The sequence below is a fragment of the Diaporthe citri genome (genome assembly GCF_014595645.1).
Source record: "Diaporthe citri strain NFHF-8-4 chromosome Unknown scaffold_4, whole genome shotgun sequence".
Classification (NCBI taxonomy): Eukaryota; Fungi; Ascomycota; class Sordariomycetes; order Diaporthales; family Diaporthaceae; genus Diaporthe; species Diaporthe citri.
In genome coordinates, this window is record NW_025064849.1 from 3,947,960 (window position 1) to 3,970,582 (window position 22,623).

Consider the following 22,623-nt stretch of genomic DNA (forward strand, 5'->3'; position numbering starts at 1 on the left):
CCGTGCCCATGTCGAAGCCCACCGACTATTCCACCTGCCTCATCGGCTGTATAGCCGAATGTCGAGCTCGGAGCTGGCAGGCCGAGGCGCATACAGTCACCAGCGCGTGGTGCGGGCGTCTTCGGCCCTTTGCTGCAGTTGCCGAGGGTCGAGCTCAAGTTGACAACCGATCTTCATGACCCTTTTTACGCCGGTCCGACTGCTTCACCTCGATGATATGAGGAAGTTCACAAGCAAATTGACGGCGAGGTCTCGGGGTGACTGGGGCACGTGGCCACCACCCAGCCGGTTGGATTTCGGCCGTTTCTGCTGTACCTGCAGCTCGCTACCTGATATGTCATCATGGACTTGCCTTTCCACATACCCCCACAACACCCGTCTCGTCACCATTCCTTGCCGCTAGCGAGCGACAACACCTTTCAATCGTGACTCCGGGGAACTAAGACGGCGGGACCATGTAAGCCCTGACTAGGGAGTTGGGGTAATTGAGTTGTCATCTTCACCCCCCTCCGCCTCCATAACTCACATAGGCGTTTCATGAGACACTCCCAGCTGACCACCTTGCAGCCACTTACACCAGCCTTCCATTCGTGATTCGCTCCAGCAACACGTTCTTCCTGGGTCGGCCCGTTAACGATTCTTGTCCTTGCCCGTCTTTCGCTCTCTACCGCTCATTCTTGCCAATCACGCCTTCAGACACCCAACTCTATCCGCATCCGTTCTTCTCCAACCTGCCGAATATGGGCTAAAGTGGTCATCGGCGAGATGCGCTCTTCTCCTGTCCGCCACCCACTTGGGGGTCACTTGCGGCTTCACGTCGCTAAGACCGCGTGCGGCGCCGGGGTTAACCACGCGGCTTCTTGTTCCGGAAGAAAACGGTCTTGCACATGTAATTCTCCAGGGCGTTGCAAGAATGGTGGCATGAGAGGAGGAGTCAGGGTCCGCCCGAGTGAGTGGTCACAAGAGCGAATGTGTTCCAGTGAATGAGAACTATTTTATTTTTGATCTCACCCCAAGTTCGGTCTCGACGATTTTGTGATATAAAACGGCTCAAGGCCAGCGGGTGACTGAATTTCAGGAGCTGTGTTGGTATCCAAAGCTGCGAGATACACAGATCGTGCCCTTCTCTTCATTCCAAGCCTCCTCTGTCCAGTATTTCACCATGGTTCTCGGATCTCTTCTCCCCCTCCTCGTAGCAGCTGCCTTTGTTGCGCCAGCCACGTCCCTCACGCCCGCAGGATGGAGAGCCCAGAGCATTTACCAGGTCATGACTGACCGGTTTGCTCGAACGGATTTGTCGACCACTGCATCTTGTGATTCCTCCAAAGGAGTCTACTGTGGTGGCACATGGAAGGGTTTGATCAGCAAGTTGGATTACATCCAGGGGATGGGCTTCACAGCAATATGGATTTCGCCCTTTGTCGAGCAGATATCTGGTGACACTACCGACGGCTCGTCGTACCATGTGAGAAAACATCGATGACTGGCCCTTCCAATTAATTCCATCTCGCTCGGTCTCCAGAAGAAGAAGACGAAGATCGAAGCCTGGAGTACCTGCGTTTTTCCTGTCAGAGGAAGGTTGGCTGACGATGAATGCTTCAGGGCTACTGGGCACAGGACATGTACGCAGTCAACTCAGCCTTCGGCACATCTGATGACCTCGTCTCGCTTTCTGCTGCTCTCCACAGTCGGGGAATGTACCTGATGTTGGACGTCGTCACAAATCACTACGCGTGGAACGGTTGCAGTAGCTGTGTTGACTACAGCACCTACGAGCCCTTCAACTCCAAGTCATATTTCCACGACCCATGCTCCATCGACTACAATAATCAGACCTCGATCCAGGTATGCTGGCAAGGCAGTGAAGTCGTGTCACTCCCTGACCTGCGCACTGAGGACAGCTACGTCAGGGACACCCTCAATAGTTGGATCAAGGATGTCGTGGCCACCTACAAGATCGATGGAATTCGGCTTGATAGCGCCAAGCATGTCGACAATACCCACTTGTCCAGCTTTGAGGACGCATCCGGTGTCTACATCGTTGGCGAAGTGTTCAATGGTGACCCATCCTATGTCATGCCTTACCAGCAGTACATCAGTGGATTGGTAAACTACCCTGCGTTCTACTGGATCACCCGAGCCTTTTCATCGACCTCCGGCAGCATATCAGACCTAGCCAATGGCATCAATACCATGAAGAGTCAGGCAGCCGATCTGAGCCTGTACGGCTCATTCCTGGAGAACCACGACAATGCCCGCTTCCCCTCCCTCACCAGCGACATGAGCCTCGCCAAGAGCGCGATCGCATTCACGATGCTCATGGATGGCATCCCGATCATATATGAGGGCCAAGAGCAACACTACCGTGGCGGCGATACCCCCAACAACAGGGAGGCCATCTGGCTGTCTGGCTACTCCACCTCTTCAGAGCTGTACAAGTGGATCACCGATCTGAACGCCATTCGCAAGCTGGCCATCTCAAAGGACTCATCATACCTGGACTACTCGGCCTGGCCAATCTACACGGACACCCACACCATCGGCATGCGCAAGGGGAGCACCGGAAGCCAGGTCGTCGGCGTGTACAGCAACGTCGGCTCGGGCTCGAGTACGACAGTGACGCTCACGGGTGCGAACACGGGTTTCACTTCTGGCCAGGCGCTGACGGACGTGATGAGCTGCACTTCTTTCACCGCCGGTTCGAGCGGGAACCTGGCCGTGACCATTAGCGGCGGTGTTCCGAGGGTGTTCTACCCTACCGCACAGCTCAGTGGGAGTGGCATCTGTGGTGAGTAAAATTCCATACTTTCACAAGCAAAAAGGAAGGAGGGTGTGGGGAAAAGGAGGAAAAGATTAAAAGCCGGGCGAGGGGAAGAGATCAATTTACTAGGTTCATCCCTATGGGGAGGAACTTTGCATCTTTCACATGCATGTCAATGCTTGCAAATGAAAAGAATGGAGGAAGTAGAAAGCCCTGAAGGCATTTTCTAAACCAGGCCAGGAGGAGGATCAGCCACGCCGACCGCCACGACAACCGCACCGGGATGTACCGCCACGTCTGTCCCCGTCACCTTCAACGAGCTCGTGACAACCTCCTACGGGACGACGATCAAGTTGTAAGCACTTTTCCCCCTGCCCCCACTCAGGAAGTCACGTTGCTGTCTCGTGACGTCCCATCCGCCCGCACGTGTCCACGCACGCGCCGGGTTGGTGGTTCTTAGCTCGGACTGCGGTGGCCGAGCAGAAAGAGCCGAAGACTGACGCGATGCCACCTCGCCCACACTTGCAGATCCGGCGACGTCGCAGCCCTAGGGAGCTGGGACACCAGCAAAGCTGTCGCGCTAGGCGCCTCCAAGTACACCGCCAGCAGCCCGCTGTGGGATGTCACCGTCAACCTCGCGCCGGGAAGCGTGGCCAAGTACAAGTTCATCAAGGTCGCTGGGTCGACTGTCACCTGGGAGGCTGACCCGAATCACACCCTGACTGTGCCCTGCTCTGCTACTACCGTGGCGTCAAGCTGGCAGACTTAAGCCTGACAGGCTTGAGCTGATTCGGTATTTACGGAAAGGGGTTTGGCTTTGTGATTGATGTGGTGGTACATAGTTCTCTTCTGGGTCGTTTCCTCATGGACATGTGAAAAGCCAACTATGCCGATAGGCGATGAAGATGTTCAATAGAAGCCATATATCACTTCACAACATTCTGCTGAAGCTCAATTCTCTGGTCAATTCTGCCATTGCGCATCAAGGGACCAGGCTGCTAAGGCTCAAGTTCCGAGGGAGCTGCTCGCCAGTCACCAGCAGCCTCGTCAGCCACCAGGTCGCTCCCATTTAGACGACGAAAACCGCCAATTTTTACAGCCCAGTAGCCCAGCCGTCAAGCAGCTAGACTCACATTCACAAAAATGCTAACCAGATCACAGAGCTGTGTGTTCGACCGGAAGGTCAAGTAACCCAAAGTCCATGTTAGTTACTCCTGAGGGAGCATGGCCAGCCCCAACGAGGCAACCCTTCGGTTGCCAACCAAGGCTGCTACCAGTCATTGCTGCACCCCAGTGGCAAGAGACATCTCCAGCAGAGTAAGTATAAACGCCCCCGCCTCCCCCCCCCCCCAAACACACTCACACACACACATCACACACAAATCTGCTTGACGACTGGACTCTGGGTGATGCTGCTACTCGGTGATGACTCCTGCTTCGTGCACACCCTCATGGGTTGCGCAATAGGACACCTCTATTTTTTTAATCAATCTTTTTCCCTGATACTTTACTTCTGTGCACTTGTAGAGTTTCAACTGAGATCTGTCACAAGATGAGCCTTGAACCCTGCGTGAGTTGTAGATGTGCTTGTGTCCTTAGTTAAGTCTCAAGTGAGTGTGCGCTTGAGTAAATTGGCTGTGTGAGGAAGTGTGATGAGTGCCCAAGATGAGTTTGGAGCTTCTCGGAGGTTAATTCAAAGGCTTGAGTGGAGGAGACGCGAGTGTGCTGTCATGATGGAGGGCACAGCTTGCAGAACCAGACACCGTCAGACCCAGGCTATCACAGAGCCACGACCAATAACGCTTCATCAGTAATAACGTGAGCATGGAGTTTCCTTGCCCGAGAGCAATCTCAGTGACTTATGTGTCTTGCTCAGGCCTCGCTATCTCTTCTCTCTCCCCATCCACTCGCGGAAAGCTGCCAGTGTCTCTCCCTTTTAAACAACGTAAAGCTGCCGTTTCCACAACCCAGTAGCCCAGTCGTCTAGCTGATCAAACCAATTCTGACAATGCTAACCCGATCGCAGAGCCGTGTGTTCGAAACTCTAGTCAATCCAAAAAAAAAGTTCGACACCCCAGTCAATCCCAAAGTTCAATTTCCGGTGAAGTAAGTATGACCCCTTCCTCCCTCCTACACACATATCTGCTTGACGATTGGGCTCTGGTTGCTGCTTGTTTCGTGAAAATTGTTACCTTGATCTTCAATCAAGGATTAGTGGTGCTCTTTTTTGCCCCCTCCCTTTTGCCTATAAGCTGATATGCCTGCTTCTAAAACGGAAACGAGTGTGACCCAAGAGTCTGCCGTTTGAGAAAGCCTGTGCCCAGTGGGATTTGGCCTCGTGTTTGAAGACATTTTGCCTACTTGTGTGAACGATGAGAGTAGAACATGGGGAGAATGAGAGCGGCTGTTGCTCAAAGCATGATCTGGCTCAGTCTATTGAATCTTTCATCTACATTTTGCCATGTGCTGAAGTTTCAGTCGAGCACATATCATCTTCATCTAGCCTTCAGCTCAGGCCTCGCCGTCTTTCTCTCCCTCCACTTCCAAAGACCGACCAGCGTTGCCCCAGGTCCAACGGCAGCACAACCGGCGACGAGCCAGCCTATCCGTTTCAACGTCGAGCCCTCGATAAGTCCCACCCGCTTCATCTCCATAAGATTGACCACACACAGTACGATCGTCGCCGCAACAGTCAAGAGGAGGTCGTACTTGATGAAAATGCTCACGCCCTCCACGATGCTACCCACTGGTCCCACGGTCTGGCCAGGCAGAAAGATGCCAGCGACGGACAGCCTGACGACCCAAACGACAGCGAGCATGACCACAGCATGCGTACTGGCGGCCACGAAGAAGACAGCACCGTAAAGCCTGTTCAGGTTCGCGACGTCCAGCCCAGCATAATCCTCCAAGGGCCTCCGCTTGCCACCACTCGCCGACCCTCCCAGAGACTTCGCGATCCCCTCGGCCAGCCACGACGTCAATACAGGCGTGACCTGCCAGAATGCGATGATCTGCTGGGTGTACTCTTGGACTCCAGCAGACACCATCGGCGCGGCCATCAACGCCGACGGGGCGAGGAATCCCAGGGCCAGGGCGGGAAGGGCCGCCCTGCTAAAGCGCTCGGGGACGAAGCGCTCAGCGGGCATCCAGTAGGCCGTCTGCGAGGAGCTGAAGAAGAATGCGAGGACGTAGAAGGGCATGATGAGGCCGAGGCCGAAGAGTTGCGCCAGGGTGAGCCAGATGCTGGGGCTGTGGGTGCAAGGAAACGCAATTGTTAGCATGCCTTCTATGAGGGTGTTTGTTGTTCAGCTGGGGCCACTGTGGGAGAGTGACTTACCTCCAGATCAGCGACCAGACATTCCTCTTCCTGCTACCCTCGACCAGTATCACGGCGATGATGGGCAGAAATACAGACACGAGGAAGTAGCCGGCGTGCAGCTTCCTCTCGAGGCTCGTCACGTTCGTCACGTCTTCCGCGACAAGCGGCAGGAACACGGCGACCAGCGTCGTCAGCAGCTCGCCGAGCCCGGAGAATATGCCTGCGGTCCCGAACGGGTCCTTCAGGTCGACCATGCCCTTCCCCGGCACCTCGACGCTCCTCTGCCAGACCGCTTCGTCCACGAGCCTGAAGGTCCCGTTCGCAAGGGACGTGTACAGCAGCAGCTGCACCCCCAACAGGCCCAGGCCAACGAGCGCCGCGGTGGTGACCAGGCTCACGAACGCCGTCCTTGGCCCGGGCGCCCGGAGTAGCTCGTCCTCGTACGGCAGCGCACGGAGGGCCGGTCGGGCAGCGAGCCACGCCGGCATCGCCGCACCCTTCGCCGGCGGCGGTACTCCCTCCTTCCTTGCGGCGGCGACGTCGAGGCCGGGCGCGCCAGGGTATGCCTCGGACAGCAGCCGCAGCGCGGACCGCGATCCCTGGGCTGGATGGAAGTACATGTTCATGAAGCGCAGCCACGGTGACTCCATGGCGAAGCGGCGCTGAGTCTGCGTCGAGGCGTCGACCAGCGCTTTCGCGCGAGGCCGGCGGGACTCCTGGGTTTTGGCGAAGGCGGACTCGATCTCAGCTCGGGATGGATTGGGAGATGACTTCAAGAGGGCGATGAGGTTGTTTGTGAGCACGGCGGTCGTCTCCAGTGCGCTCATGCCCCCGAGCCCGACTATGGGGTTGAACTGGTACCAGTCAGTCTTGGGATACTTGCTAGTCGCTGAAGCGGTCGGGTGAGGATCTATAACCTTGTGCACTGCGTCACCGACGACCAGGCACCGCCTTTCGTACCACTCATCCAGCACGCCCTCATGCAGCGGTGTGCTCACGCTCGCGATCCGCCGCTCGTACAGGTCCGAGAACTTCACCGTATCCGTGACAGCATCAGAGCCATGGACCCTCGCAGTCTCGGCCTCTTCCTTTTCGCCGTAGGGAGGTAGTGCGTCGCCATAATACGTATCGCCAAGGTTGTGGAACAGGCACCAGTACGTGCGGTCGTTGGGCCCCGAGGAGGCGAAGAGCGACGACGAGTAGTTGGTGACATGGTGCATGGCGTCCTCAGCAATGCCGGGCACTCTGTCCGAGATGCCGAAGAGGCATCTGTACTGGACGGGGAATTCTGGGGAGCTCGTTAGCAGTGGGCGAAACACACTGTTTACATAACATGGTGCTTGGATTTTTAGGCGCTCCCTTGGCCGTACATCGATACTAGGAAGCCTAAGCTAATTGCACGTAGGTACTTTCGAAGGAAAAGAACAGGCCGTAGAGCATGAAGCATATTTCCACACGGTAAGTATTGGGCAGCTTTCGAAATTAATGGACACATCACTTCAAGCAGACAAGGCGCCCCACAGAGGACAGGCCGCAGCATAGAGAGCATCATCAGAGCTACCAGAGAAGTACGAAAAGCATATTTACCTTTCTTGGAACTTCCGCTCAGCTGCAACATCTGCCGGCCTACAGTGCTGCGGATGCCGTCCGCCCCGATGAGGATACTCCCCCGGTGGACAGAGCCGTCCTGGCACTCGACAGACACGCTGTGCTCGTCCATCTCGAAGCCGACGACCCGCCGGGACGTCAGGACCTTGTCCTTCTGGCGGATGTGCTTGTGCAGCACATCGATGACCATCCTCCTCTCGAGGAAGATCATGGGGTACCCATGGCTAAGGGCCGTCCCCAAACAAATCCACCCAGTCAGCCTCAGGAGCCACGGGAGCACATCGTATGTGTGTCTGTGTGCGCGCGTGTGGAAAGGAAACAAAGGAAACATAAGAGAGCCACCAACCGCTGCACCAGGTGCTCCTCCAAGTTCTCAATGTGGATCAACTTCGCGCCGCCGGCGTCGCGGATTATGAAGTTGTCGGTGGAGCAGCCGAGCAGCGCGGCGACGTCGGCGTAGCAGCCCAGCTGGTCCAGCACCCGCGCGCCGCTCGGCAGCACGGCGATGCTGGCACCGACCTGGGGCGCGACGGACGGGTGCGCCTCGAGCACCACGAAGTCGACGCCGGCCCGCTCCAGCGCCAGCGCCAGGCTGAGCCCCGCGATGCTGGCCCCCGCGATCACCACGCGGAAGTCGCTATCGCCAGCCATCATGCTCGGGGTGTGAAGTTTTTAGGGGGTCAGTTTCCTGTCGGACGAACGTACGGCCTGTGCGTTGCGTTTGGGGGCAGAGGAAGGCTGGCTGGTGGGGGAGGATGTTGGTCGTGATAACAAGGTTTAGGGGGTTGTTGGCTCTAGTTCCGAGGCCAGCAAGCATGTGCGCGGCGAGGTTGCAGCGGATGGATACAGATAACTATGGGGACCAACGTTTCAGTGGCCCGCTTGTGCGTAGACCTCACCTGTATCGCGGCTTCTGCGTTCGGGTGTGATTGCGAATCTTCTGCGCACCCAATTATCTCGGTGTTTTGAGTATCTCATCATCCTGCCCCAAAATTCGGTGTTTCAATACCTCAGTCGTCGGACTGGGGTGAAGAAGCAGCAAAAGGGACGGCACTTACACCACGAGCACACTTACACCTCTGATTAACCTGACCTACACAAGATGCAATATTTGAATAAATCGAAAACTGGGTATTTTTCATGAACTCATAACTAAACGGTACGGTTCCGCAAGAATTGACCACCTCAAAAACGGACCCCAGAAAGTTAAAAATCGCAGCATAAACGCCTGGGTCTCCCTAGCACATGTCCCCAAATCTCCCTACCCCTTGCGCACCTTGTCGAAACGCCTCAGGCAAGGGAAAATGCAGTCTTCGCACTGTTCCAGTACGTCAGGCGTTCGGGCTGGGAACCCGTGCTGACTCCCACGCAGCTCATGTACGCCTGGAACCAGTCGTCCGGCTTGCCGCTGGTGGCGGCGTGGGCGGTCTCGCACTGGGTCGCGTAGAACCAGGGGCCCGTGCCGAAGTTGTACTCGTCGGCCGTGACCAGGTCGAGCACGGTGGACTCGGTGGGGCTCTTGGCCGCCAGCTCGGGGATGCTGTTGGCGTACTGGACGTTGTAGTTGCCCATCTGCCTGTTTGGGTTGAAGATACTTGGTCAGCACGGTGTCAAAAAGTAAGTGATTGGGGAGAGAGCAAATCCCGAAAGAGAGAGTCGAATAGCTCGACTTACATGTTGCTAGTGCCTTGCCCGGCGGCGGCGTTGTTGAGGTTCTTCTTGTACTGCATCTCCAGGGACTCGTACGCTATGAGGGACAGGATGCCCGCCTGCTCCATGGGTGCGGTGGTGTTGTACTTGGTCATGGCCTGGACGAGGTGGGAGGCGGCCTGGGTGGCGGTGCGGCACTCGTCGCCTCGACCGTCGCACGAGCTGGACTTGGGCATGATGTCCAACAGGACTTGGGTGGCCTCGCGCTTGCCCAGGGCCTTGCTGGGCGTGGTGGCGGTCGGGAGAGCCAGGGCTGCACCTGCGAAGGTGAGCAGAGTGGTGAGGTGCTGGAATTGCATTTTGTCGTTGTTGTGATGTGATAATGTTGTTGTTGGTGGAGTATGTTCAGATGGAGAGAATGGTCTCTTGGATGCTGCGGGGATGTTCGAGACAGACAATATAACAACACTCTGTTGCTATATGCTAGCGGCACGAGTGACTAAGAAGAGGCACTCAAGTTTATGGACAATGAGGGACGGAAGATGCTTTGTACAATGCCGGTTGTCGTTCAATGTCAACGGCGGGCGACAAAGTGAATGAGATTGTAAGTGCTCGGCCAGGAGCAGCAGACAAGACAAGCAACAGCGGGCACAGCGCCTCAAAGGAAAGAATGTGGACGGTTGGGAGAGAGAGGCGAGGCAACACACGGTGCTGATGGAGTTTCCGAGGCTTGCTAGGGATCCGATGATGAGAAAAGAGTGAGTGAGAGGATCGTGAGCATCACTGGATCGAACAAACCTGTGGCTCACTCGAGCCTTTTCAACAAATTCCGTCCGTCCCTCCTTCCACCTAGACGATCTCCCTCCCCTGAGTACCCAAACAGGCCCGAACCGGGCGAGCTGGCTGGCAGAAGCAGACCACCACCGTCGTTGTATCCCTGGTCCCCGTCGGGCCTCACGGGACAAGCAAGCTTTCTGTCAAAGGGTGGCGATCACCACCCCAGGTGCCGGCAGATCCATTGGCGTTGAGCCAACAATGACCCCTGGTCCGTCACTTGTGGATTCTACGGTGTTGGTGGGATAGGCCCCGGCCAGCCACAGTAACCCCAAGGGACGAACCGAGCTGGGGGGGGCAGGGGCTGCAGGGAGTCCCCACCGCCAAGGAGACAACTTTGTTTCCCGTTGTGGGCCAATCAGCGCCGCGGACCTGGGGTGGAACCTAGGCCGGCGAAACGGGCCTAAGAGTGCCTGAGCCGGTGTGCATTACGTTCGAAACAAACCAGCTCAGGGGGAGCCGCCAGTCTGCGAAGGGGCGGGCATCAGCAGATCGATTGGCTGCCTCGCCGCCATATAGGAATCAAACACAGTCAGCACGAAATACGGGGTTCCCAGCCGGCACAGCGGTTCACGGGATCTCACATTGAAAATCGCATGTTCTGTCTCTGTCTGCCGCACTCTGGCCGAGGGCGGTTTTGGAGGGAAACAGCCTCTTTGCCCCTGAGCTCGACCCGCCCTCCAGCCGACACGAGGCGGGCGTTCATATATCCATGGCCAGGCTGAGGAGGCGGGCCTGGATGGTGACTCAGGAAGCTCGAATGCCTCTTTATTAAGAGGTGACGAGCAGTGGACTGAAAGGTCTGATTCATAGCCTCGCTGGATCGCTCACATCAGCCCCTGACAGGTGGAGAACAGACCAAAAATACGACATCATGCAGAGAGGCATCCTGACTGACACTTCGTAATGACTGAACCACGTGCAATATCTGTAGTAGACCTTGCTATTCCTGCTAACTAAATAGCTCACCTAGCAAGAGATACAGAGAGAGGGAGAGAGATGGGTATTTTGGTTTTGTACAATCCTGCCAGTTACCTTGCCCTCGCTATCGACTTTTGTGTCGTGGGAGCACATGTGCTCGGAGGCCTTGTACCCAGCCATAATGCAAAGGGCGCGGCCCAGATTCCATTGCTTCAATCAACAACCAGCCAACACCTCGCCCTCAGCCGACCAAATCATGCCAAAACGACCGAGGCAACCAAGTGACCTGCATGCGGTCGTTCGTACTCAAGCACACATATCTCCTATTTCGAGCTGCTCCCAGGCGTGCTGAACGAGAACCCGTCCCCGCTGCCGGGTGAGGGACCGCTCCGACCCTGGCCCATGTTGCTCGTATCGCCCCCAAAGAACGTCTGAAACTGGTTCTCAGTTCCCCAATTGGTGTTTTCCGTATAATTTTGCAGTGCATCCTGTGGGAATGTAATGTGTCAGTCTCTGTCATCGCCATATTTGGGAACCCCCATCGCCATGGGATCCAAAACTTACCCAGTCGAAATTCTGCCCTATGTCCATGCCGTTGCCGAACATGGACGAAAAGGGCGACCCGGGGTTCAGTCCCAGATCACCCGAGAAGTCGGGTGTCATGCCTGTCCCCTCGCCAACCGGGGGTACCGACAGGTCCATTCCTGGGTATGTCGTCCCCCCGGGGCTCTGTATGGCGCCCCCAAAGGCAGCCGCCGTATCGGGCGTCAGCCCGCCAGAGGACATCATGCCCAGGGTCATGGCCGCCGACTGCTCCGGCTCCAGACTGGCACCGCCTACGTTGGAAAACAGGTCGTCCTTTGTCGGGGCCGGGGCCTGTTGGGGAACGGCCGACGGCGCGTTGCTGGGCTGGCTTTCCGGCCCGGGGCTCTTGGTCTGATCAAGCATAATCTTGATGATGTTGTAGGCCTTGACTGCCTCCATCGACCCATCCGTCATGCCCTCCCATATGTCTCGCGTCGTTTCGAGACTGCGCACCATCTCTAGGCGCTGCTCCGGAGTCCAGAAATTCGCCGAGAGCGAGTCTTGTCGCCACCGGCCGGCGCCATCCGTCTGCTTGTCAAAATGCAAGTCGAGAATCACCAGCATTGTGGGCAGGAGGAACTCCTTTGTCGCTATTGATGCAACAAACCATTTGATCGCCCGCAGCCGACCATTGGGTTGTGACTCCCGGTGCAGGCTGATCAGGTGCCGTAGCATCTCCAGCGACGCCTCTATAGCACTTCGCCTGGAGTGCGCGTATCTGGGGTTGTGCCTCGAACGTGCCAGGTATTTCCGATGCAAAAGACATACTATCTTCAGGTACAAGATATCGACGTTGAACCTCGCGACGATCATGGTGAGAGGGTCGTTACACCCCTCCAGAGGCTGCATCTTCAGATGCGGAGGGATCTCGTCTCTGAGTTCCCGCAGCCTGGCGTCAAACCTCAGGATGTCGTCGTATGCTGCCTGCTTCCCAACCCGGTTTGTCACCTGCAGTATGTTCCCCAGCTCCAGGCAGAGCTTGACCTTGACAATCATGTAGCTGACAGGGGTCGGCTCACTGCTTGGCCGAGATGGTGGAAGTACTTTGGTGTCTGGGCCAAATTCTTCGTCAAAGATGTTATGTGGCAATTGCGTATCACAGTCCTGATCGTAGATCATACTCGGAAGAGAAACCTGATGTGAAAAGACAACATCAGACATTCTCACCAGAGCCCATGTTCGCCTTCTCATTTCCTGTCACGCGCGGTGTTAGTTTGGCTGCTAATGCCGAGGAAATATGTTCCACTTACAGCTTGGAATGGTGTGAGCGATGGAAACCATTTGGCGTCTCTGTGGAAACCCATTCGAAATGCCACGCGGGTCACCAAGGAGCAAATAAGCCACAGTGACAGGTCCGCGTCCCACCTCGACGAGAATTCCCCGAAGACATAGAGAAGCATGGTCTCCACAGTGTACTCGCTCGGTTTGGTGTAGTCCGCGGTGATGAGGCACTGCACGGTCCGCAACCGATATTCAGCGGCCAGCTCAAGAGTCCTGCCTTTCCACTCAGGCGGCTCATCCCCGACCTTGTGATAGCTCAACATTGCCAGGCACAGGATGGAATACAGCAAGCCTAGCCACATGAGCGGCGTCTTGCTCGGGTCCTGCCAGTGCGCGCGCAGCTGCTGGTGGAAGGTAGGGGCATGGATGATGTTGACCGCATTGTCCATGGAATTGAAGTACCGAGCACAGAGTGTCAATACCGCCGATTTGGGAGGCAATTCTGCCCTCAGTTCGACGTCCGTCGCTGGGGCAGCACCCATCAAAAATGTTGGCCCGTTCCGAGCGTACGCCGGTTTGCTCAGGAGCACCTTCTCATAGCTCTTCTCGAGATCCTTCTTGTGGTTGTTGAAGTAATTCTTGACCTCGGAGATGTCGGCAAGAATGGTGTGCCAGTGTTCCTGCCCAATGTACATAGACTTTCCCCTGTCGGGGTCCACCTTGAGCACACCGAGGGAGTTGGCCAGCCCGTCATCGATATCACTGTCCTCCTCTTCATCGTCTCTCATTTCTCCGTCATCCTGGCCGACCCCTGCAGACGAAGAATTGGGGGTTGCTGAGTTGCCGCCGGGCCCTGATGATTTCGTACTGCTGCTGCTGGCTGTGACGGCCCCGGCGGCCGCTGCGGCTTCTGAGGAGATGGTGGCGCCGCCATGCATCAGGGACAAGACCAAGCCTTCCAGCCGGTCAATGCGGTTCTGCATGTCGTCAGGGCCATTGCCCTGCTGGTTCTGGTTCCTCTTGCGGTTGGAGGGAGTCGCATAGGAGCAAGCCAGAGTGTCGACACCTTCCCGCTTCACGCAGTTGCTGCATGGGTGAGTCCGGTCGCATTTCAGCTTCCTGGACCGACATGGATAGCAGCTCAGCGGCACTCTGTTCCGTTTGCGCACAACCCGGTGTTGGTCGGGGGAGCGCGGCCCTGAGGAGGGCGTGTTCGAAGGTGGTGTGGGCGTCATCATCGGGCTTGGTTGCCAAATGTTCAGACTAAGGACGGGGTGCTGGCAGCTGACCTCGAGGTGCAGTGGACAGCCGGCTTCCCAAGTAATGCGTATCCCAGCGTCTTTGATGTTGACCGTGCGGCCCCAGAAGGGGAATGGAAACAGATACGCTTGGGGGTCGAAGACCCAGGCCTGGGCTTTGAGTGAGACAAACAGATGGCGCGGCGGCGTCAGCCTGCAGAGGATTGATTATGCGCCTCGCAATCCTAGCAATCAATCGCAATCAGCACGGGCGTTGTCGCGGGGTAAGCGGGTGGGTTGGAGCAAGGGCAAAGGGCGCGCAGGGCAGAAACTGAAGCACCGGAGCAATTGGCTTGCGCGCCAGGCCAGACAAGAGAACGAGCAGAAAGTTGGAGCCCGAACAAGTCCCGGCGCAAGAGCGATGGGAAATCCGCGCAAGTATAGCAAGTCGCAGTAGTAGAGGATGTCGCAGGAGGGCCAGAAGTGCGCGAGTGCGGCGGATGTTCGAACGGTCGTCGCGAAAGAAACGGTCCCTGCGCAGGCCAGCCGAGCTGAAGAGGGCAGAAGGATCAGAGCCCGGGCAAGGAGCGCAGAGATCAATGCGGTCGACGGCGGGATTATATGCGGCGCCGTCCCACAGCAGGATCACAAGAGTGGAGTGGTGTATTAGCAGAGAAAGGGCGTAGCGCCAGAACGGGCATGCAGCTGCCGCGATGCAACGACGTCGACCCAGACAGAGACGTGGGCTGCTTGTGAGCTGTGCGATCATTGATTGAATGATACCAAGCAGATGGTCTAGAAGTGCTGGGGGAGCCCCGTCATGCGCCGGCGTTAACGGACTTAAGGCATCCCCAGGTGCTCCAGTGTGCAGCATCGCGCTGCTTCAAATCGATGCTTGCCTGCTCCCTTGCTGACCCCCTTTCCCCATTTATCCCCCAGCGAGCAAAGCAACCTTGGTCGATCTCTTCGAAACCAACCGCACCAACTTTCGTCGTCTGGTGACGGCCGCCATCCTCGAAGCACCAACGTCCCAAGACGAGGTCTTGGTTGGGACAGTGAATCCACTGGCCTCGGCGGGGTACTCAACACTTTCCTTCAAGGCCGCCTCTGAGGAAACAATTCGCGAGGATAAGGATTAGACCGCTTGTCGCACGGATAGATATTCCTCTTTCAAAGCGACGGCCGGTCGGCAGGCAGGCAGGCAGGCAGCGTGTGCTGACGACGACAAGCTCGTTGGCGTCTCGACAACCTGGCATGCGCTACGGCCGACCATCAAATGCTAGACCGACGAATCTGCTCACCTCCTCACAGGCTGAACCCAGCAATGGCCTCGCCGTCTAGGCCGTGTCTGGGCTATCTACATTAATAAAGTATTCATGTAACCTCCCACCGCTGATCTTCTCGCCGGTGACTCATACTGATCGTGTCACTGAAATACGCGTATTATTGCAGGACAGGGAATTTGGACATCTGGGTCTCAGGCTCTCCAACATTTTGTCAGCAGCCTTGACTGCATTTTCGGTCCTACTTCGACCCACCACTGCAGCACAGCCTTTTGCATCGAGCTGCCCTCTCCTGACCCCTGCTGTCCTCATCGTCGGAAGATTCCCTCATCGCCAGAAGATCGAGATTGGCCAGCGGCGGTCCTCGAGAGTCCCCTCAATCCACAAACTGGGATTGGCGACATCCAATTCTCGCTATCGTACAGCCACCATCGAGTCATGGCCCGCGGGGCACCGGCTGTCTTGGCCGGTTCCAACCGCACGCCCGTTTTTGCCCAGCGTCCGGAGTCCCACAGCGGGCCCGCCCGCTCATACACGTGCTGCGACTCTTGCCGTACTAAGCTTGAAGTGCCGTCTGCCCTCCGCAGTCTCCACCTTTCGGCCCCGATGAGCTTCGGCCCCGCCTTGGCTCGCCTGCTGTCAGTTTCTTGAGGTTGCTATAGAAAGATGGCTCCAGACAACGGCAGTGTGCCTGATATCTTCTCTCACGTGCCTCCTACACTCATGGTCAACGATCGTACGGTATGTGCCTTGACTACTCGCGATCTGTGCGGTTAGTCGGGTGCTGCTCTCTGAGCTTGCTCTCTGAGCTTGCTCTCTGAGCTTGCTCTCATCAACACCACTGAAGCATCCGGGACCATCAAGAGGCATGGCCTTTAGAATACCAAGTCAAGAGAGCTGCGCCACTATTGTTATGGAACTTTCATGTTTTCCAAAAGAGCATTGTTCAAGAGTCGTAGAGCATGGCTAAGTGAACAGCAGAGGGTTTGACAACACCGAATCACAGGAGGCTTCTAAGCTTGGCTGATGCTTGCCACAAGTGTGGCCGTTTTTACAAGGCCTCCACTCGAGTATCAAATGCTTTCTATAAAAGTCACCGGGGAGCCTACATATGGTGTTGCGCTTCATTCAACTCATTGGGATCAAACGTGCCTATTCTTCGGCCGAGGCGATCTGTTGACTCTAATGGCGACAATGTTAAAGGTCTGTGTTCAGCCTTTCCGTGGTAAAACATCAGACGGCAGACACTCGCAGCCAGTTCGTCTCAGAACATGTTGTCCAACTGCCTTGTCCGACCTGGGACTGTCCAAGCCGGGAAGAAGCAACCGAGCCATCCCGGAGAAACTCTTGCTCCACGCACAGCATTAGTGATCCTAGAGCTTCATCGCCTACTGATCTGCTTGATCACCACATAATAGTTGCAGCAAAGGAAACGGGTGTCCTTTCCCCCTCCCCACAAAGACATGGTGTGTGGTTGTCTTGCCCGAATAATTGGACCCCCAACACAGATTATTCTGCAGGACATCGTCCTGTAATGCATTCTCCTATCGGACATTCTCACCAGCCACGTGCAGCTTGCCCCTTCGTTCTGGAGAAGGCAAGGCAATCATCTGTTGTCCTTGGCTGGCTGTACAACTCAAATCTCAGGTAATCAATGTCTCTTAGACGCGTCCTGACTCAGTTGAGGTTGCTGCCCGCGGTGGTCTGTTACTAACAATCCCAAGTTAGAGAGTTGAACAAAAGGCTAACGGCCGAACTTCCGAAAAGGTTTTGCACTCTACCTATCGAAGGCATGCCATATTGAGGGTAAAGCGTCAAAGATGTCTGGCACAGGCTATTGTAGGCCACTTCTGTCCTCATCATCCGAGCTCCTTGACATCTTATGCCTCACCCCTTCAGGTTATGCTTACCCCTTGTAGAGATGGGACGAGATATCACATTTACGAAGGACCTCGGGGCAACCACCATCGCTTGGAATGGTGAGTGCCTGCCCTGATGACTTGCGTCTAATGGCATTATCTTTATCCACCAATGCCTCTGTCACGATTTGATCCGTTTTCACTTGACAAAGTGTGTGTATTTGGTCCAAAACCTTGTCCACATTTAACATGAAATAAGTTGCAAACTCAGCCATAGCACACGCTACAGTTTCCACTCCAGCCTCACGTCGTGTTGCCACAGCCACTCCAGATTGTGGGACTGACATTTCAGTGACAGAATATTGTTGTGAGATCACTGAAGAGATACGAGAGAAACAACCGGCATATCCATAAGGTACGTGCTTTGCTTCATTCTTTCGGTAAGGCAACGCACGGATTGCCTGAGCCTGGCCGGGTAGGCACAATCACGGTGATCTGGGGAAACCCGCAGAGGCAAGAAACAAACGCCGGAAACGAATAGTGTTTGTTTCAGTCGAAGACCTCGAAAGATAACTGCCGCATGATCCCATTGCGTTTTGTCTTCCGTCTGAAGTGGCATGGTGCCCAGAAGGGGGTGAACGCCCCGTGAAACACAGTGATAGAAGCTTGACATGCTCGGTGTCGACTGTTTGACACGCGAGTCTGACACGGTACTCGAGGTGGCGAAACTAAACAAATGGCCAAAATTAACCCGCTGCGACAGCTTCTCCATCAAAAGGCACACCGAAGCCCATGTTGGTGTCATTGAGACGGAGATCACTAATAATAGTGGACAATACCAAGGATGTACCGAGAGCATACAACCTGACGGATACCGTGAACAACACATCCCCGTGGGGTTGAGAACTACTCATTTATGCATTCCTTGTGTGGCAGAATATTCCCAGAAACAAGTCAAACATTTCGAATTTCATCCAAGGCAACATGATTTTCGGTAAACCTACGAGCAATCCAGAGAAACCCGACGTCCGGGCCCTGAGCGCGGTTCAACCCCGATGACAGATGCCACGGCGTTTTACCGATCATGGCCTGTAGGGGATTTCTACTCTCAGGAAGCTCAAGGTTCCGAACCTGCGCCTGTGAGCTTGGGTGCGAAGGGATGACGAGCCCTCCCCATCCAGAATTCCTCCCAGAGGGCCAAGGCGAGGCCGAAGGCGCCGAACGCTAAGCTTCTGGCCTTGTGCGATCTACAGCGACATGCGACAGGCCGTGGCGCCTAGCCACGAACCTTACAGGCCCGAACAAGCCTTGTGCTGATAACATTCCACGTCGCGTGCTCCAGCAATGCACGGCCCGGGCAGTCTTGAAAAGCATATGCCCGGGCATTTCCTAACCCCCCGGCCTCCATCCTACCATAGCCCAGGTTCGTGCGCCAAAGGTTCAGAGTCGCATCTTGGCATCGAGCCGCACACCATGGATCAAGCTCCGAGAGCTGGATGTGACGGCCGCAGCTGTCAGCCCGCGGGAACATATGTATCCGTTGTCCCCCTGAGCGGCAGCATAATATGACCGCCCAATGTCAGGAAGTCGTGGTGCTATACTTCCCCCGCTGCCCAGCTAACATCTTCCTATTGATACCAAAGTCGTACATGCACAAAGGTTTGGAACGCACGACAAGATGTGCATCCAAGAAACGAGACTACACGCAATCTGCAACCACCAGGTTGTGGACCGCATCGAGTGCTCTGACAAGTGCGCACACTTCGACACCATCGAGATCCAACTCAGCACGTACTGCCAGTCCTGCCGCCAGCAGGTCGACAACACAGCCATCCTGAACTCAGTACTGCGGTGGAAACTAGGCCCTTGCCCAGCCAGGCGCAGGAAGATACGACCAGCTAAGACAAATGTCCTCGACGGCTCCCCAGCGCCGGCTTCGGGCACGGCGAAGTCGTCGCCCCGGCCACCAAGGAAGCTGTCCGGCGCAAAGTCCCTGAGTGCCCTCAGGGAGGCCGCCTCCGCGCCGCCCACGAGGGAACTACCCCCTACTCCAAAGAGACTACACGGCTCGGCATCCGTAGAAAACCTCAGGGTCTCGCTGGACAACCTGAGGCTCGCGTCTCCCGCGGACGACAAGACACCTGTGCCACGATACTCGTTGGACGTGAAGCCAGCGCCTCCGACCCTCCCATTGCGGCGGAGAGCAAGCGAGGCCTTCGAGTACGCTGCGGGAGGCAATGGGCAGCCGGCGCTCGCCCGCGCTCACACCGTCCCGAAGAGCAAGGCCCGGCCTGCTGTCCCCCAGAGGGTGAGTCGGTCATAGCTATCACGTCCTGTCGAGGAGGACCCCGAAAGCTAACAGAAACCTATAACCAACAGCCCGCCCCTCGCACGCCCACCTACAGCTTCAGCCCTAGGGCAGAAGAACTCAAGTCCCCGAGGCCACATTTGAAGCAAGTTTCGGAGGAACCAAGGCCCATGTCCGCACTGGTGGCAAGGGACACCGACACCGACACCACAATGAGTACTAGGCCCAGCAACGCCACGACCACAAGCACCATGACCGCGGCCACCACAACCAGGCCCAGCACCAGCACAAGCACCAGCACAGTCGACACACGGAAGTCCGCCCTGGTGCATCAGACTCCCTCATACCCACCGCCACCGCCGCCACAGCAACAGCAACAGCAACAGCAAGTAACCCAGCAACCCCCAGCCGTGAGCTCCTCCGTGCCAAGGTCCCTCTGGTCCCTCCGGCGCAGCAGGTCGTCGGCGCGGATCCTCGCCCTCGCCAGCACCCGGGAGTACGTGCACGCCAAGCTGTGCGGCAGCAGTGGCCTGCCGTCCCCCTCGGCGCCGGGCAAGAACCTCTTCCCCGCGCCGCAGCAGCAGAAGAAGAAGCCGATCGACATCCACGACCCGGAGTGGCTGGCTCGGCACGGCCTCAAGTGGGACGCGCGCGGGCTGGGGCTGGTCAGTGCCGCGGTGTGAGGGCGCGGCTGCCGGCCTTGAGTGTGTTGGGCTTTGGTGTGTATACTAAGTATACGTAGGCACCTATGTCTGTATTTGCGTCCTGGGAAAGGCAAGGCAGGGGAAGGGGTAAGGCTGCGAAGACTGGCCTGATGTGCGACTATAACGATGGTCGGTGGGAAAGGGGGTGGGGGGAAGGGGAAGGGGGGCGTTGGTCTTGGGAGTCTTGGGAATCCGAGTCAGTCGCTGATCGGCGCCGCATAAATCTTGCCCGCCGTGATGATCTCCTTGAGCGGCGCGGGTGTCTTGTAAAGGCACCTAATGAGTGTAATGAACATATATGCTCGACCGATCACCGTGAAAGTCTCGTTGTCTGCAATGTCCGCGCGAGGCATGGCGCCTCACCAACCCCTCAAGCTCTCGTCTGAGCACGATAGCCTCGGTAGTTGACGGCACCGAGGGCGCCGAGGACGCTGTGATGAGCAAGTGATCGAAACCTCGGCGTGTGTTATCTGACTCGTTGTTAGCATGCTCATCAGCAGACTAGACAAGCGTGATACTTTCAGTCAGATGCTACTGCCACAGACCTGTACACCGCCACACATGGGGATTACACACAATCAGTGCGTGGCGGTCATAATGTGGTGCTGACGAGCCCATAACCGTTGAGCACACCTCTGAATCAATTCCTCTAATCTTGGAAGCATCTTTGCTGAGTTGGTTGTCGAGGCTGGCAAACCCGTAGTTCAAAGGAGGTAGACGTGGTCCCAGCACAGTGTTCGCGCTATCAGCGCGAATGGAAATTTCGACCTCAACCGCCTCCAAGATAAAATACTTTTATTGCCTGAACAAAAATCGCTAGAACAAGAAGAAAAGAGATGAGATCTACTCCTTTGGTAAGAGCTCCTTGGGTACACCCCCTCTCAAAGGCGAGGAACCGCTCCCTACCACCGTGGTCCTATCGCCATCAAGGTCGGGATCATATTCCCCTTCCGCTGGGCTTTTGGCCTTCTTGCCTTCTTTGCTGGACTTCACGTCAGCCTCGTCCTCCAGGGGGATCGAGCCGCTGCGCCGGCGGGGCGTGCGAGGTTCATCGTCGTCCTCACTTCCAGGCTCAGCGATCCTTTCGTACGTGCCACCTGACGCCCCGGAGCCCTCGTGGCCCTCGTCGTCTTCCTTGCCTGCCGGCTTCTTGATGAAGGAGTCGATAATGTAATACTGCATCGCGTTCATGATGAGGGGGAAGAGCATCATCACGAACACGATCTGGACCCTCTCGTTCCCCTCAGTCCAGCCCAGTGCCCAGTCTCCGACGCGGGAGATCCACGGCAGCATCAGGAAGATGATGAGGACGCAGAGCTTCATGCCGAACAGACCGCAGAAGTAGATGACCGACTGCTTGAGCCACCACCACGCGTTGGGTGGATTTCCGTAGTTGCCTGACTGGATCGACTCTCGTGGTTGGCCGAGGGGCGTGTACGAGACGAGACCGGTGAACACGCGCAGGAGGAGGATAAGTATGGGGATGCCGAGTGTTGTCTGATATGATCGGTTAGATGACTGATATATCCTGAAAGGAAGTGTAGACGGGCATGTCTGCCTTGAGCCGACTTACATCAATAGCAAGATTCAACAGATAGAACGAGCACGGATTCGGCGTATAGCCCTCGTCAGGTGCTCCACCGTCTTGCCCGTCCCGCCGTACAAGGCTTCGCACCACCATCATCGACACGGCCCGCACCGTCGCAGCGGACGTCGGCTCGACCTTGATGGAGAAGCGTCCGCTCGTGAGCATCGACATGAACACGTTGGCGACGTGCACCAGGACCGACCCGAACACTTGCTTCGACGCATCAAAGAACCAGATCTTCAGAGGCCTCTGCGGCCTCTCCCGCCACCTCTTGTACACCAGGGACATTAGGGCGAGACCGCCGAGCGCCAGCTGCACGAAGAGCGCAAAGGGCCCCAGCAGGCGGCACTCGCCCTGGTCGTCGCCACCGTTCCCGCCGGCTGCCATCATCGCTGTTGGTGTGGATGCAATGCTCGTCGTAGTCGTCGTCTGTGTCATGCTGTCGATAGAATCGACGCCCACCGGGGTGGGTAATGGGGCATTCGGCGCTGTGGCTATGGCGAATGCGGCGGATGAGGTGAGGTGTTGGCGATCAACGAACTCGCGGACGACGTGGTTGATCGCGGCGTGCGCCAGTGCGGCCATATGAGCTGAGTGCAGTGCAAGGTTATGGTGTGCCACCAGCCGTGGAGATTGGGGAGTTGAGGCGTGAGGTCGGTGCCTTGTGACTCCGCACGTCTCTAGGCCTGCAGAATGTCGACGTCAGGGGCAGTGCTAAAACAGATGCGGGAAAGGCAGATCTGC

The 22,623-nt window shown here is 56.6% G+C and overlaps 6 protein-coding genes across 6 annotated transcripts; 2 read left to right on the top strand and 4 right to left on the bottom strand.

The window, feature by feature from the left end:
* Positions 1-1,162: 1,162 nt before the first annotated feature.
* INS49_010236 (uncharacterized protein) lies at positions 1,163-3,530 on the top strand (the record flags this gene model as incomplete). The annotated part of the gene is made up of 4 exons (XM_043170962.1): positions 1,163-1,465; positions 1,603-2,788; positions 3,002-3,116; positions 3,290-3,530. The coding sequence occupies 4 exons, from the start codon at positions 1,163-1,165 to the stop codon at positions 3,528-3,530; spliced, it is 1,845 nt and encodes a 614-aa protein (XP_043025527.1).
* A 1,726-nt stretch (positions 3,531-5,256) lies between these two features.
* On the bottom strand, positions 5,257-8,342 carry INS49_010237 (uncharacterized protein; the record flags this gene model as incomplete). The annotated part of the gene is made up of 4 exons (XM_043170963.1): positions 5,257-6,010; positions 6,099-7,368; positions 7,668-7,981; positions 8,035-8,342. 4 exons carry the CDS (start codon positions 8,340-8,342, stop codon positions 5,257-5,259), a joined length of 2,646 nt encoding a protein of 881 aa, XP_043025528.1.
* Positions 8,343-8,978: 636 nt separating this feature from the next.
* On the bottom strand, positions 8,979-9,697 carry INS49_010238 (uncharacterized protein; the record flags this gene model as incomplete). The annotated part of the gene is made up of 2 exons (XM_043170964.1): positions 8,979-9,264; positions 9,363-9,697. The coding sequence occupies 2 exons, from the start codon at positions 9,695-9,697 to the stop codon at positions 8,979-8,981; spliced, it is 621 nt and encodes a 206-aa protein (XP_043025529.1).
* A 1,719-nt stretch (positions 9,698-11,416) lies between these two features.
* Positions 11,417-14,137, bottom strand: INS49_010239 (uncharacterized protein; the record flags this gene model as incomplete). Its single annotated transcript, XM_043170965.1, has 3 exons — positions 11,417-11,581; positions 11,658-12,872; positions 12,929-14,137. 3 exons carry the CDS (start codon positions 14,135-14,137, stop codon positions 11,417-11,419), a joined length of 2,589 nt encoding a protein of 862 aa, XP_043025530.1.
* Positions 14,138-18,957: 4,820 nt separating this feature from the next.
* INS49_010240 (uncharacterized protein) lies at positions 18,958-20,270 on the top strand (the record flags this gene model as incomplete). The annotated part of the gene is made up of 2 exons (XM_043170966.1): positions 18,958-19,587; positions 19,659-20,270. 2 exons carry the CDS (start codon positions 18,958-18,960, stop codon positions 20,268-20,270), a joined length of 1,242 nt encoding a protein of 413 aa, XP_043025531.1.
* An 864-nt stretch (positions 20,271-21,134) lies between these two features.
* On the bottom strand, positions 21,135-22,464 carry INS49_010241 (uncharacterized protein; the record flags this gene model as incomplete). The annotated part of the gene is made up of 2 exons (XM_043170967.1): positions 21,135-21,788; positions 21,865-22,464. The coding sequence occupies 2 exons, from the start codon at positions 22,462-22,464 to the stop codon at positions 21,135-21,137; spliced, it is 1,254 nt and encodes a 417-aa protein (XP_043025532.1).
* Between the last annotated feature and the right edge of the window lie 159 nt (positions 22,465-22,623).